At 38.7% G+C, this 16,565-nt stretch overlaps 2 protein-coding genes across 10 annotated transcripts in view; one reads left to right on the top strand and one right to left on the bottom strand.

Moving 5' to 3' along the window:
* The first annotated feature begins 2,276 nt into the window (after positions 1-2,276).
* Positions 2,277-16,565, top strand: part of SAP30 (Sin3A associated protein 30) — a 96,266-nt gene continuing 81,977 nt past the window's right edge. For 6 of the 8 annotated variants that reach the window (XR_007514552.1, XR_007514551.1, XR_007514553.1 and 3 more), the window contains exons 1-4: positions 2,277-3,879; positions 5,453-5,578; positions 5,995-6,093; positions 14,525-14,587. Coding sequence is in view for 5 of the 8 variants with exons in the window: in XM_049863579.1 (XP_049719536.1) it covers positions 3,559-3,879; positions 5,453-5,578; positions 5,995-6,093; positions 14,525-14,548 (570 nt within the window). In the remaining 3 variants the exon portion in view is untranslated. Of the gene's footprint in view, positions 3,880-5,452; positions 5,579-5,994; positions 6,094-8,311; positions 8,647-14,524; positions 14,588-16,565 lie in introns of those variants that run through there. The other 2 variants (XM_049863578.1, XM_049863577.1) reach the window with 2 other exon arrangements.
* Positions 14,171-16,565, bottom strand: part of SCRG1 (stimulator of chondrogenesis 1) — a 40,887-nt gene continuing 38,492 nt past the window's right edge. For both annotated transcript variants that reach the window (XM_049863583.1, XM_049863582.1), the window contains exon 3: positions 14,171-14,407. In XM_049863583.1, coding sequence (XP_049719540.1) covers positions 14,353-14,407 — 55 coding nt within the window. In that variant the 3' untranslated portion in view covers positions 14,171-14,352. The remainder of the gene's footprint in view (positions 14,408-16,565) is intronic.

The raw sequence follows: 16,565 nt of genomic DNA on the forward strand, positions 1-16,565 counted from the left end.
GTTGTACCACTGAACCAGCGATACCACAGAAAAAAGATCCTAGTATGCAATATGCAATAAACGAGTGTTTAATTGGATATTTTAGAAAAAATACTGTATTGTGTATAAAGGAGGTATAGCCACAATTCTTGACTTTAGTAAAGTTCATGTAAAACTGATACATAACTAACCCATACATACATACGTGAACTGATTTGGTCACATTTTACAGAAGATAAATTACAAGCTTGTAAGAGCAAGAACTAAACAATACCATGAATTTTTTTTAAATGTGAATTATTTTTAAAATACATTATAAGGAAAAAGGTTAAAACCCAATATCCCACTATTATCTTTGCTATATATATATACTTACAAATACAGCAGAAATTGCCTTTAAGATTGTCTTACTTTCTTAGTGCTGTAACAAAAATACCACAAGTAGGTGGTTTTAACAAACAGAAGCTTATTTTCTCACAATTCCCAAACTAGGTTAGAAGTCCAAATCCAGGGCACCAGCTCTAGGGGAAGGCTGTCTTTTCTGGGGAAAAATCCTTGTCTCAGCTTCTCTAGTCTTGGTCCGTTGGTGATCTCCACATGGCATCTATCTTTCCTCCATGTATACTTGCTTGTCTCTGTGTCTGATCTGTTCTTTTTAAGACACACCCTACACTGACAGCAAAGAAAACCCTATTCCCAAATGTGACTACATCCACAGGTATAGAGTTAGGACCCCAACATGTATTTTGAGGGGGGACACAATTCAATCTGTAACAGTCATTCCCAGATACTATCCCTTGGTCTCCCTCCCAAGATGTGACCACCATCCTGAGCTGGGGTGTATCCATCCATTCATATGTCCTCCTTTTTACCATTTAAGAAAATATATCCATAAACAGTATGCTTTAATACTTTGAAAACAGTGTTGTCTAATAGAAGTACAATGTGACCAATATGTGTAATTTTAAATATTCTAGTAAACCCCACTGCTGTCGAGTAGCACATTAAAAAAAGAAATAGATCAAATTAATTTAATATATTTTATTTAACCAGTATATCAAAAAATATTATCATTTCAACATGTAATCAATGTAAAAATTATTAACGGACTATTCAATATTCTTTTTTTTTGTACCTAGTGTTTAAAATCCAGTGTGTATGACCTGACAGGGAACACAACAGAGAATCCCTGATGGAGCAGAAGAGCAGTGGGATGCAGACCTTAAATTCTGTAAAAAGACCAGACTTAATGGCCTGACTGAGACTAGAAGGACCCTGGAGGTCATGCCCCCAGAGCTTCCTGTTAGCCCAAGGCAGGAACCATTCCCTAAACCAACTCTTCAGACAGGGATTGGACTGGACTATAACATAGAAAATGATACTGGTGAGGAGTGAGCTTCTGGGCTCAAGCAGACACATGAGACTATGTGGGCAGCTCCTGTCTGGAGGGGAGATGAGAAGGCAGAGGGGGACAGAAGCTGGCTGAATGGACACTGGAATACAGGGTGGAGAGACAGAGTGTGCTGTCTCATTAGGGGGAGAGAAACTAGGAGTATATAGCAAGGTGTATATAAATTTTTGTATGAGAGACTGACTTGATTTCTAAACTTTCACTTACAAAAACTTATAGCACAACAAAAAGAAAAAAAAATCCAGCGTGTAGTGTAAACTTACAGCACATCTCAATTTAGATGCTATATTTAATTTTCTTAAAATTTAAGTTGAAAGGACACATTTATCTAAGTTCCAGAGATACTAAACATTTTTCCATTAACTGATTCGCGTCAGTATTTAAATTTAAATTAAGTTCGTTTTTCAGTCGCAATAACCACAAACCGCTCAATAGCTATATATGGTTAGTGGCTACCCTATTGGACAGTGCAGCTTAAAAAACACCAAGTGCTTATTCAGCATCTTCCTTTTTCCCACTCAGTTTATTTACTTTTTTTTTTCCTTTCCCATATCCTGGAACTGAAATACTACACATGAAAAGACGGCTTTGAATAACAACGTAGAGAGCATTTTCAAACATTTTTTAAAAATCGTCTTTCATTCAATGTAGTAAGTCTAAGAGAACTTTCAAAAAGAAGTCCTGTCTGAAATATTAAGTATTTTTATATAAACACTGGGATCGTTAGACAAGGCGTATCTGCTGATACAGGAAGCGCTGTAACGAAGTCACTGTAAAGCCGCAGCTTTCGTGTCAGCCCTCCCATCCTGTACCCCGCCCTCCGCATGCAGACGCGCACACACGCACGCACCCACATACACGCCCTTACACGCGCGCACGTGCACGCGCGCCGGGACGACCCAGGGATGTGGTTTCCATTTCCCCTCGCACTCCGGGGAGCTAACGCTGGCAAGTTCCTGAGGAGCCGGCCAGCCGCCTTGGCTTTGCCGTTGGTTTCACATTCTCTTAGACGCCGCCCTTTTCCGGATCCATCGGAGGAGAAATGGAAAGGATTGGAGGTGTCGGTGAAGAGCAGCCCTGCTACTGTCAGCTTGTCAGTGGCCCCACATCACGAAGCAGCTGACTTAGTGAGCCCCAAACCCAAACGTGTTCCTTGCAGGAATGTAGCAGGGTTTAGACACGGCCTTCAGTGAGGCATTTGTGAGGAGGACCGGTCAAGGGCGAGGGGTAGGGATGGGCGTTCTCCACCGAGCAGCAGATGCCCTGTTAATTGGGTGCGTGAATGGATGGGGCTGCTCTCCCCCGAGGGCCCGGAAAGCACCAGGACGCCCGAGTTCTCCTTGATTTAGGTTTCCCCATAAAGCGCGGTCACACCAAGAACTGTTGGCCACAGCGAGGAAAGCGGCCCCGAAACTCTGTTCCCTTCCCCACCCTCCCACAGGCTTACTCCTCCCGCCTCCGCTGTGCTTTGCCTCAAGAGTCGGCTGACCGCTTGGTCTGACGCGGGAGGTGTGATCAGTACACTGCCACACCACTGACTCCGCGAAATCCCAGGAGCTAACCACGGCCTAACTTCCCAGGAGAGACAAGTGCGGAGAAAACACCGTAACCGCCAATTACACGTCCCTGTTTACCCGGCGTTTCGAAAAACAAAAATAGAGTCCGAGAGCTTCCTCAGCCGGCCCGTCTCCGCGCGATGCATGCTGGGATAAGTAGTTCCTTCAACTCGCGAGGGACCCGGGCAGGGGCAGGGCGGAGCGCCGGTTGACTCCGCCGCAGAGAACTACAGTCCCCGTGGTGCTCCGCGGCAGAGTGGAGGGGGCGGGGAAGGAGGCGCGTCGCGCCTGCGCGGCTCCGGGGGCTGCAGGGAGGCGGAGGCGCGGCCGTCCAACTGCTGAAGACGGCATGTGACAGGGAACGGGATCGCCGCTCCAGGCGCCGCCCGCCTCTGAGTCCCGAACAAACAGTGTCCGCTGTCCCGGCGCCAGCAGACGCCAGCCGGCCCGGGACGCTCGGCCCTTGGCGGTGCCGCCGCCGGACACGGTGCCCAGTGAACTTCCCCGACACCCGGCCGGGCCCCCGCTGTCTCCCTAGCACCCCAGGAGGGAGGAGCAGCGGCCAGGCGGCCGAGGATTTCTGTCAGCGCCGGCGCCCCCGAGCGGGGAGACATGAACGGCTTCACCCCTGAGGAGATGAGCCGCGGCGGGGACGCGGCTGCCGCGGTGGCTGCCGTGGTGGCCGCCGCCGCCGCCGCCGCCGCCGCCTCGGCTGGGAACGGGGCCGGGGTGGGCGCTGGGGCTGAGGTGCCGGGCGCCGGGGCGGTGTCGGCGGCCGGGCCCCCGGGAGCGGCCGGGCCGGGCCCCGGGCAGCTGTGCTGTCTGCGGGAGGACGGCGAGCGGTGCAGCCGGGCGGCGGGCAACGCCAGCTTCAGCAAGAGGGTGCAGAAGAGCATCTCCCAGAAGAAGGTGAAGATCGAGCTGGACAAGAGCGTAAGTGCCGCGGGGGCGGCGGGCTGGGGGCCGTGCGGCGCGCGGGGCGGCGGGGCGGCTTGGTGACGGCGGGGCCGGTTGTGAGATCTCCGGCAGGAAGCGGGCGACACGGTGGCGGCGACGCCGACGGCCGCCCGGGACGCGCAGACGGCCGGCTGCACACGGGCACGCTGGCCGCGGGCCGCCGCCGCCCTCCGCGCGCCTCTCCCGCGCGCTCCCCGCCTCCTTCCTCTCGGGGCGGCCGGGAAGCCAGACAAAGGGCACCGGCGCTCCGGGCCCGGGAGGGGGCTCCGTGCGGCCCGGCAGCCCCTCCTGCCGTGGAGGCGCCTTTGTTTTGTCCCCAGAGCTGGCGTGGGGCCGGCGGAGCAGTTGCTCTCGTCTGGGGGAAGCGGGGTCGTGCAGGACTTTGCCCCACGCGCTAGGGCGATCCTGCTCGTTTCTGGGCTCCATGGCGTTCCCTGGAGCACCGGGGGGGGGGGGACCCGAGCCCCCCTCCCGCTCCCGCCGCCCAGCAGGGAAGCTGGGTGGGGAGCGTTTTCTGCTCCGAACGTGGGGAGCGCGTCGCCTCTCGGCTGTCCGTCCGCTGGGCAGCCATCAGGATTTCTGTTTCCCTTCTTTCTGCGCGTCTATTCTCGGGCCATCCGTGAGGTTTTTAGAAACAGCCATTGCCACTTTTCGGAGCTCTGGCTTGACGGTATATGGATAACAAGATGCCAGAACCTAGCCCACCTCCTTTATTTTTTTCAGTTGCACTTAGCAAGAGATTTAAAAGCCTATAGCTCCGTCCCTAATCGTTCTTTTTAAAGGAATGAACTGTCAATGTATGAAGCCCAGTATTTCAAATATTACTGTCCAGCTCTCAAGACTGTATGTAATTAAAGTTTTTGAAAAGTTAATTTGTGATACTTTCTGCCGGCTGAAACAGTTCTTCAAGTCGTGTTCATGAAAAACTTTTCAGGTGAATAGAAAAATTTCAGGTTGCTTTGATTGGAAAAACATTGTAGATAAATACGGTTCTTTTAAATACTCAGGAAGAAAAGTTTGTAATTGAAATTCATATATGGTTAGAATATGAAATGAGTAGCTCATTTGTAAAATGAATGTAGCTTTTGTATCTGAGATATAATTTGGATAAGTTAGAAAAAAAATCAGGAAGCATATACTAAAATATGCTATTTAAAAAGAGAAGATACTATCAAACAGATAATAAAATTGTGGACAACATCGTCTTTCCCCTTGTCAGTTAAAAATCCAGCAGTGAACTAACTAGTTAATTCAGTCCACCCTAGCTACAATTTGGTGACAAAACTCAGTGGGTTGGAATTTCTCATTCTTTCTCTGCCTCCCTCCCTTCACTGTCTGGCACCCCTCCCCCTCTGTCCTATTAGCTGTGGTTGTATTACCAAGTTTGTCAGGCTTCTAAGTTTTAGCAGGGTGGAAGAAGGGCCTACAGAAACAGTGTTGCTGTTGACTGTTATTTTTAATAACTTAGTGTGGCCCGTGTGTTTTATTGGTATGTAGACACAACATTTTACTGTAATCATAAGCAGTCGGTGAAACTTTTCTGTTACAGGCAAGGCATCTTTACATTTGTGATTATCATAAAAACTTAATTCAGAGTGTTCGAAACAGAAGAAAGAGAAAAGGGAGTGATGATGATGGAGGTGACTCACCTGTTCAAGATATTGATACTCCAGAGGTAGGTGAAAGCCCCCATGTGTTAAATGTAAACCCTAAACAGCCCATTATGAAACTTCATAAAAGATATAAGAACAATTTTTTTTAATGTTTAAAGCATCAGAAAACATGAAAATGAAAGCGAAATTAAATATACCCAGTTAACCTGCAGTTATACAATTTAACTTGTTATATTTTCAATTGACAGTTCTTAGGGCTGTATTGTCTTATAACTTACTCGTCCCCTCCCCTGTTTTTAAAATGTTTATCCCCAAAATATTTAATATGTTTATAGTTTTGATTACATAAGAGACTTTTTTTGAAAAAAAATGAAATTGTTTTTATTGTGTTGAAGTTGAAATATTTGTAATTATGCATACTAATGGTAAGTTTTCTACAATTTTCAAGAACTAACTCATATATGTCAATTCTTTCTAGGTCGATTTATACCAATTACAAGTAAATACGCTTAGGAGATACAAACGACACTTCAAGCTACCAACCAGACCAGGACTTAATAAAGCACAACTTGTTGAAGTATGTATGAATTTTAAACTATTTAAACTTTAAATGAGCCTGTGGGTGCAAATAACGGGTCATTATATGCTAATGAAATTGTTAACATAGTATATGTAACAATACATCTCAGTTAGAAAGATCAAAGTAGAGTATCTACTGTGGAAAAATCTAGTTGTCTCAAAATGTTTGTCTGCCATTAGGAAATTCCTTTATGTCATGGCTGCTTGATGGATTGTGTGTAGTTTCCTTTCCTTCTTCTAATACTGACTTTTAAAATTAATGAACGAGACTTTTTCTATCGTCACTCTAGAAAGCTGTTCGTTTTAAAATTCCATTCACTCGGTAAGCATATATTGAACACCTAATTGAAGCATAATAAAATAAATTAATAAGCCTTAACGTCTTTATTAGAATTTATATTTTGAAGGTTCTGGTGGAATAGGTCAGAAGATGAGCTCCTAAAAAGTATTCGCATAACTTTCTGGTTTAACTGTTTCAGAATTGATCTTTGTTGCTGTTAGTTTATTTGTGCATCTGTATTTTCTTCATATCTAGAAGAGGCAAGGATTAATTAGACTTTTATACACACTTATAGTTTGCTTCGATATAGGGCTTCTGTTACCCTGGTGCATATAGTCCTTTAGTGAGTTTTGAAAAGTCGGCTGAGAGTGTATGTTTTTTCAGGAAATAATAAAACCAAGAAATCTATGTTTCATATTATAATTTTTATGTATTTATATATTAATCACGTTTAAAAGAAAAATCTTTAACCTACTAGGCAGAATAGAAATGAAACCATATAAATTAGTTTTCTAATATTCTTCAGCTTGAATTTGGTAGTAATCCAACATTTTCTAAAACAGGCAAATTGAATGGAAGGTATAATTCTGTGGCAGAAGGCTTTTTAACATTGTTAGTATCCAGTGTATTTTAGCCAGAATTTCTTCTTTACTTCTTACCTTGTTATGGTTAGTTGCCTTCAAGTCGGTTCCAGTTCATGGCAACCCCGTGTGTGTGCGGAGTAGAACTGCTTCATTAGGATTCTTGCCTAATTTTTCTTTAGATTTGATTTAGAAGAACCAGCCCTTTTTGGATTCTACAGTACATTAATATAACATAAATATAGATACTGTCTACTGTGGAGAGACTGTATCAGATCCTAATTGAGTAACTACATCCTTGATTTGGGACAAATGCAGACTGATGAACTGATTATTTTTAACATTATGTTTGAATATATATACATACATATTTGTGTTCTATTTAAATATATATTTAAATGTATAAATAAGACCTGAATTTTTTTTTAAATACAACCTTCTAAAAACAGTTATATTATAGCTAGAGCTGTTTCTTTTAAAAAATGAGAAATTGCTGTAATTCAGATAACCATGAATGCTATAGTTTGCATAGTCAGAAATGCAGATATTTAAAAGTGTTCCCAGGCTTGACTGACTGTCCTCTTTAAGTCTCTTTAATTCTTGGGTAGATGGACTTTTTCTTTAAGAAATTTTGTTTTCTAAAATCTAGACATGCATATTGGCACCCCAGGCTAGCCTGCTGTACTTCTGTTGGTAGTAGCAGTCCACATGTTAGCTCAGCACAACAAAAAGGCAAGAAAAGCAGATAAACAGTCTTCAGTGAACGTCTGTTTCTCCTCTCATTGTCCATCCATAATTTTTTTTCAGAAATTTTTTTTCAATGAATCTTAACTAGCAGAGTATTGCAAATGAATGAATAAATATAAGTTGCAGTGGACATATTTGTAAGATACCTCATGGTTTGTTTCTCTAAAGCCAAGAATGTCTTCAACTTCATATTTATCCTTTTCTCTGAATAGGATCTAAACCAGTATAGGTATGATGCAGAGGTACTGTTGACATTGTTTTATTTCATTGATATTTAAAAGTTGAAAGTAAAAATATTTACTTCCTAATCTAGATTCATATTATAAAATTTAAAACAAATAAAAGGAAATACACTAATTAATGTGTATTTAATTGAGTCCAAGGGTCCTTTGAAATCACACTATCTCTTGTTCATAACATTTTAGTCTAATGTGCTTTTCATCTTGTTGGTATTTTGTTAAATACAATTCTTTCTTCAAAGGATATAGCTCTTATCATCACATGTCACTTTTATTTTGATGAAACAGTATTTTTTTTTTTACCTAATTTATGAAACCTGTTAATACTTATGATTTAATTTCCTCAATTTTTTTTTTTTTTCTTTATAGATAGTTGGTTGCCACTTTAGGTCTATTCCAGTGAATGAAAAAGACACCTTAACATATTTCATCTACTCAGTGAAGAATGACAAGAACAAATCAGATCTCAAGGTTGATAGTGGTGTTCACTAGAGAGATGGAATTGAGCCTAAGACTTGGATGTTCAGATGCTCAGACTGTTTACTGTTTTTTCACATGTAGAAATGTTTCTTGTGTATTTTTTCTACAGAGGATTTTCTCTGGTTTTATTTTCTTTCTTTCTGACTCTAGTAATTACCTGGAAACTCATGTAAAATGAGCTTTCCTGGATTACAAAGTATTTTAAATAAAGGTTATTACTATTATAGTTGCTTCAGTGTATTTATTTTGTGAAGCTTGATTTTTCTTTCAAACTGAATTTTAGGGACTAGTATTAATTGAGATTTTAATGTAAAGGTCCTTCATTTTGTTACTCCCCCCTTTTTTTTTTAATTCCAAGAAATTAACAGGTTAAAAAGAAGTAACAAATACAGCACATTTGTTTTCTTTGGGACAATCTGCTTTGGAATCAAAGACATCCTACATAGCAGTATTTTTTAAAGTGTTTTATAGAGCTAGCATGTTTGAAAAATAGATTTCCATTGGGGTACAACTTATTTCCTTTTTTAAAAATTTTTATTACTTGATGAAGCATCAGGAAGAATAAATAGTTTTGTTTATATGCCTACCTCCTTACAAAGAAGACAGTGTGTGCCAGTGAAGATGAACACAGTGCTTGCAGTTGAAATGAGAGCACAGAATAGCTTTAGTTGTGTCTTAAATTTTGTTTTACGGAAAAGATATTTACATGCTTTAATATAGAAAGTACTTCTGTAATGACCCTTACTTCCCAGTCATGCCTTGTACTGTTTACACTTCAAATTAAAAATAATAAGTTAGAGAAATCTAAAAATCTACCAAGATCTTCATTTGAATTTTGGTCATAGGTAGCTCTCACTTGATGGATATTGTATTTTCTTTTTATATTTTGTTCTCTGTCAGTTTTGTAGTAAATATTTTTTAACTTCTTTTTTTCGTGAGATTATATTGTTTAACCAAATTCTTAAAATGAGAAATCAAATTTTTAGCTTGTGACATGAAAAAAAAGAAAAAAACCCATCTTTACTGAAATGTTCTGAGATCTTGTTACAGCTTTTAGGCTTGAAATAGATGAAACTGTTATTGTAGCTCACTCAAGGTTTCTCAAGGTTGACGTTTTGGGCCTGGATGATCCTTTGTGTGGGAGGCTGTAGGATGTTTAGCATGGTGTCTACTCACTAGATGCCAGTAGCACCCCAAAGGTGTGACAACCAAAAATATCTCTCAACATTGCCAAATATCCCCTGGCGGGCAAACTTGTCCCTGGTTGAGAGCCACTGTTGTAGTTAAATGTACAGTACTGGTTCATGAGAAGGTAAGCTCTTACTTTTCAGCGTCCCGAGTGTATTGACAGCTGGAAAATAAGGTGAACAATAAGCAGCTGATCTGTGTTCTCGCTCAGGACATTTAAACATTTACTTGCTGCTTTATTGATAAGCAGGGGCTGTGATAATTGGCATTATGGAAAGCTTGTTATCTCTGGTATCCCAGAAATCCCGGTGAGAATTTGTTTCTTAGCTGTACCAAAATGAATCACAGAAGTATGAGGTGAGGGGGTTTATTTGAAAAAAGTATTACTTCCATGTTTTATATTTTTACCTAAAACTATAAAGACTTAAATTTTAAATAAATTTGTAGCTTGTCTGTAGCTTACATTTTCTTATAAAAGTACACTCCTTTCTTGTGAAAAAAGCTCGAAATTACTTGCTTACATTAAAGTGTTTATGAATATAATCTTTGTCTAGCAATGTGAATTTCATGTGATTGTGTAAAGCATTGTAGTTGTATAAAAGATGAAAAAGGATAAGAGTTTGGATGGTGATTATACAATGAAATTAAATAATTGTTAGAGCAATTTAAAACGTGAAATGTGGGGCCTTGTAAGTTGAGAACTTCTAGAACCTTTACCACAGCTGGGAAACAGAAGCTGCAATGTAAAAGTCAAGTTTTATGAAAAAAAAATTTGATTCTATGCTATTGGGATTTTTAAATAAAGCTATGAATTCACTAGAAACCTTTTTACTCATCTATATTTGAAGAAAAAAGTAAATGGAAACTTGTAATTCAATAAGGGCATAGTTTATTTTTAATGTTAGAGCATCAGAAGAAGAATCTAAATTGGACTACCACTGGAATGGGAGGAAGAAAATATACTGAATGTGTAGCAGTGGCTCAAAAACTAAGTTACTTGGTAACCAACTTTTACAGAAAGACAGTAAAAGGCTAAATAGTAATGCCTGAGATACATTTCTTTAAAAAATATTCTCTATATTGTTTCTACATAAAGTTTTGGTAGCAAAATTCTGATTATGCTATCTAGGCAAGTGATGGTCAAAAATAATTTTTTGCCATGTTATTGCTTATTTCTTTAATGGTTTTATTTTTAAAATGTCAAGCAAGCTCTTATAAAAAGAATTTCCTATCCCAGCTTCTTAGGCGTATTTCTCTTAACAATATATACGTATTTATTTCTCGTTTATCAGTTATGAGTGCTGTTTACTACAGAGTTCATTCTTTTGGGATTATGCAGTTCTTTGTAGTTCTTTCTAGATAGCAGCTGATGGTTGCTATAAACTTTAGTTTGTAGTGTATTGTATTCTATTTTCCTTAACAGCCTACCTGCTAGACTGTGGCCTTCCAAAAATTGCTACTAGACTACCATGTATGTATTTTAGGACATTTTTTTTTTTTTTTAACCCATAATACCCAATGGGTTTATCTTTTTTATTTCTAAAAACCTCTAGAAATACAGATCACATATATTCTTTTTTGTGGAAAATTGACTAGGTTTATGTTTATTAAATTCTTAGGATATATAGGCTGCATATGTGGCAGACGTTTCTCTCTAGATACACCACCACACAAAGATGAGCATATTGTGATACCATTCTGTAGCAGTGTATTGAGAACTTGAATTCTGTGCGAATTTACTATAATTTTCTGTTATCAGTTTTTCCTCAAAACTCAGAGAAAAGCTTAAGCTTAGGTTGTCGATTCAAGATTGATTTATATGTGTTTTTTTATATATATATTTCCTTTTGGGAAAATTATTTTAAAGCCCATAGTGCTTACTTATAGGATTATATACATTTTAAAACATCCACCATAATCTTTTGCAAAATGATTTATTATGGAAAGAACTCATATGTACCTGTTGGCCGTTATAAGGAAATTGAAGTTACAAAATGATCTGTGAATGTCCCTATCTGCCTCTCCCTTTCTCCAATATTTGTTGCTCATTGTTTTGGTTCTCCTTGTTGCTTCCAATTCTCTCATAATCCTCTAGGGTCAGTAACCACTGTGCCCCCAGGGCTTCTTTAACTAATCCTAGCAAACAAAAACCATCAAGGAGTGCCTATGGATTATGATGAAGAAAAGAAAAATTTTATCAAGAAGGGATAAACTATTAGTATTACTGTCAACTTTGTGCTTAGCACTGGGGGATTCACAATAAGAAGAAAGATACAATCAAAGATAAAAATACAGAAGTGGTTATTTAGTAAGCATTTAACATATATAAGATAACTGCAAGATACAATAGTATGTCCCATCCAAATACCTGTTTGCTTCCCTGAAAAGGAAATACATTAGTTGATGCTATTAAACAATGTTTTATAAGTCTAGATTCAAGAGTAAGACTTGGCATATTCAAAACCTGACTCAATCTCTTTGTATTTTTTCGTCCATAGAACAGGGAGAATGACAGTACTTACCTCATTCAGTTGTAGTAAAACAGTGTTTAGAACAATTTTTGGCGCATAGTAAATTTTTTTACAAAAGCTTAGTTGTCTTTTCTTGTAGCTATATTGGAAAAATAAAGGATCTTATTCGTTACTGTGATAGAATGAAATATTTGCTTTTAAGAACATATTTACCAAGTCAGAAAAAGTTACAAAAGGTAAGTTGTGTGAACATTCATGTTTTTACATTTAACAATTTAGTAACGTGATTAAATTTCATATTACAAAGTGCTTTCCAGAAAGGACAGAATGTAATGAAGAATGATCATCATAATCTATAAATTTCCATTTATGAAATATTAGCTTTTTTCCCAGTACTGTTTTTCTCATCAGGTTTTAATTGCCCTAAGGGAACTCTTATTAGTTGTTGTTGCCTCACAAATGCCTCCATGTGGATGAAATGGCGGTACTGAATCTTTAACACGTTTTTTCCTCAAGGAGAGTCTATACCAAGTATAAAAGGAGACAGGTTTACTGATGGGTTTCTATGTTTACCTGTTCCATGCACTGTTGCAGCAAGGGTATGAGACTTCTATTGTGTTAATCTGACTGTAATACCAGTCAGTTCAGTGAAGAAAAAAAGTCCAGTCAAATCACATGCTATGTTGATAAAGCAATTCATTTGATTTTTTGATGGTTCTACTTCCTCATGCATGTTGTAGCAGATTATACTATTTGATAAACAGGTTCTAACTTGTGTTTGTATATATATTAAGAGGAACTGAATTCTGACTACCTGAGATTGATCCAGCCTAGTAATACTTACTGAAAACAATATATACCAGATACTGTTCTAAGTGTGGTCTTCAGAAACGGAGCAGGGACCTCAGAAGATGTATTTCAATGGAGCAATGTCACTTTTACTCACACAATGTTATCTCCTAGATTGGCTGCCTGGTATGGTGCTTCCCAGAAACCCTGGTGTCATAGTGGTTAAGTGCTATAGCTGTTAACCAAGAGGTCAGCAGTTAAAATCCGTCAGGCACTCCTTTGAAACTCTATGAGGCATTTCTACTCTGTATAGGGTTGCTATGAGTCAGAATTGACTCGACAGCAGTGGGTTTATGGTCCTTCTCAACTTTTCCCCACAACAATACTTTATATAGCACCCTATACTTCTCATCTATAGCAAGCTTCAGATTTATAGATAATTATTTGCTTGTAGTTATTACACTTTTATTAGAATACATGTTCCCAGAGGTCAAGTCCATCTTATTCAGAAACTACTTCAGTGAGTAAACGCATACCTCTTAAACATCTGGGGGCAAAAATCTGCCTCTAACAATCAAAAAATATCTTTGAAGACACCAGTTTTATTTATTTTAAAATGTATGTAACTTTCTAATTCTCATTTCTTATATATTTCTTTTAATATAAAATGTGTTTTGTTATTCTCAAGACAAATTGCTACTCCAGGATAGACATCATGGTTTTAAGCACAAAGCTCTGTGTGTGTGTGTGTGTGCATGTGTGTGTGTGTTCACATGTGCTAGTGTATGTGTAATGGGGTTGAGGAAGTCTGAGGTGTGATAGTTAAGAGTTTTTCAGTTTTAGAAGTAGGGATATTAGAAAGAATATGGGTTTTGGGATTAGAATTGTGTTCAAATTCTGCCTCGATTTTTAGCAAATATCTTAAACTTGAGTTAGTATCTGATAAATGAGGCTGAGGATACTTACCTGGAAGTTGTTGTTGTTTTTAAGAGGCTGAAATGAAAATATACTTCAAGTACTTGGCATACATAATACATGTTCAAACATTGGCTCTCTTTTCCTTCTTACTAGAAAACTTCTAGTTTCCCTTCCAGGAACCTCAGTTTATACCTGGTTCTTTCTATTGAGTGTATATCGTCTATAACTCTCAACGAAGATCTCAAAGTGTTCTCAATCTTTGAGCCAAGATTATGGCAACTCAACTGAGAGAAAAAAATGCTTTTTCAGGTCATAGTGAACAACCTTGTAGATGAAAAATTTCCAGCCCAAATTTTTAAACTAGTGCCAATAATGTCCACAGAGAAAAATTGAATGAATTTTTTATTATTGCTTGTTTAACACTAGTTTACTTGTCCTGGACAAGTAAGACTCTATAGAATCTGTGCTCTATTGCACTAAATAGAAACTACAAATGCAGTTACACTGGTATAGTGCAGTTTGTGGGAGATTAGGGACGGCATGCTCCAGAATACATGAAGATTCTCATTGATTGTTGCAAGGAATCACAAAAGAGATCTTTGGTCCAAAGAAGACATCCCTGAAAGAAATTAGAATAATAGTTAAGTTCAGCTGCAAGCTGAGGTATAAGTTAGTCTTTTCTGGGTTAAAAATGGACAGTGATTTCCAGGATTTCAGATATGACTATTCTTTTTAGGTGAATAAAGTACAAAAAGAATGAGTGGGAGGACTTGCCACAGGAGCAACGCCGACCAAGAAGGTAATCGATTCTTCTGCTTTTCCCCCATGTCCATTGATAATATGCTATCAATATTATCAATTTATCAATAAAAGAAAGGAAAGATTAGGTAATTTCAAAACTTCATCATCATATATAAAGTTTCATTTGATGTGGGTGGAGATGGGCCATAAAGTATGCCCATCTGCAAGTAAGAAACAGAAGATGGAAAATTTCTTAGGAAAGTCATTAAATAAAATTCTAAGTTTTATAAAGGAGAAATGTTAAAAAGCCATTCAGCTCTCTTCTGGTTGGAGAGATCATAAAAGGTAAGGTGTAAAAATGCATGGAGTAAGGTAACATTTTATACATGTGCAGGGTGATATTATGCTTATGACTAGAAATATAATTAGCAAGGTGAATCTGCTGCTACTGGGATAATGATATCCCAAAATCAAATAGAAATTACTTTTGTATATCTACATTGCTGTTCTCATCCATTCACACAGCTAATCACAAAATTATAAACATAAGTCCATGTCAGCAAATTGGTTTCAAGTCATACAATTACCAAAAAAGTGAACACAATATTTTGATATTAGATAGCTTTTCATTTATGTAGACCAGGAAAAATTGATTTCTGTGTGAACTGTCAACTAAAATTCTTGGTGTCAAAGTTTAGTACAGTGATTCTCAGAATCACCTGGAAGGTTTGTTAAAACAGGTGGCTGGGACCCACCTGTAGAGTTTCTGATTCATTAGGTCTGGGGTGGGGCTCAAGGATGGACATTTCTAACAAGTATTTAGGTGATGCTGATGCTGGTCCTCTGCAAACCACATTTTTAGAACCATTGCTTTGGTAGGAAAAAAAATTGGCCCATGTCAGAAAATCTGGGTTCTAGTCCTCGTACTAGTTATATGAAATAGTGCAGTTCTACCTTGCCTTAGTTAGATGGTGATACTTGCCCTTCATACCTCACAGGATTCTTAGAAGAATGAAAATACAGGGGCATACATTGAAAGTAATTTGAAAAAGCTAACTTCAGTATGAAATATCCAGGATCACAGCACTTGAAAGATTCTTCAATAGTCAGAAAAAGATAATTTTAAAATTGAGAGCTAAGAATATTTTTGGGTTCATCTACTATAGCAGCGGTTAAGAGCTCGAATGCTAACCAAAAAGTCAGCAGTTCAAATCCAGCGGCTCCTTGGAAACCCAGCGGAGCAGTTCTGCTCCGTCCTACAGGGTCGCTATGAGTCAAAATTGACTCAACAGCAATGTGTTTGGGTTTTTTGGACTATTGTTTTATGCTTAAAATACACCACTTTACAAGTCGGTGAATGACTTTTACTCAGCTCATTTTTGGTTAATTTACACAAGGAGCTACAAGGCTTTTCATTTACTATTACTAAACTTTTCTGTCCAGCTAACTACAGGTAGGCCCTGACTTAGGACGTATTCCAGTTACCACAAACCACAATTACGACCGTCCCTTCTTTTCTCTTTTGTAAATCTTATCATTAGTAACATGTACTACATACAACATCGCAGCACATGATTTGCTGGTTATCATTCTCAGGCCAACACCGGAAGATAAATAAATATGAGATTTATAAAGATGCTGATAATAAAAGGGAGTAATAATGAAAGCTAAGAAATAAATTTAAAATGAGGCGTTCGACTCACGTCAGGACAAACTTAGGACAGAGTTGATGGAATGGAACCTTGCCATAAGTCGGGAACTACCTGTACTTGATCCCATCTAAAACCTTTTATTAGTCAACAAATTGGTTTAAGATGGCAGCCTTGAGGTTGACTTCTGCTACTAGTTTTTTTGTGTGCGTGTAGTAAAAATCTATTAAATTCTAAATTCCGCTTCAGATTTCTTGTGGTAAAAATCTGATGGGAGATTTAGAATTTAATAGATTGAAGTGTTACTAATTTTTAGGATTTCATTTAGTTTTATTAAACTCTGTCAAACTCCATTTCTTAAATGAAAATATTCCTTACACAATGGTG

This window comes from Elephas maximus, chromosome 21, assembly GCF_024166365.1.
Source record: "Elephas maximus indicus isolate mEleMax1 chromosome 21, mEleMax1 primary haplotype, whole genome shotgun sequence".
Taxonomy (NCBI): Eukaryota; Metazoa; Chordata; class Mammalia; order Proboscidea; family Elephantidae; genus Elephas; species Elephas maximus.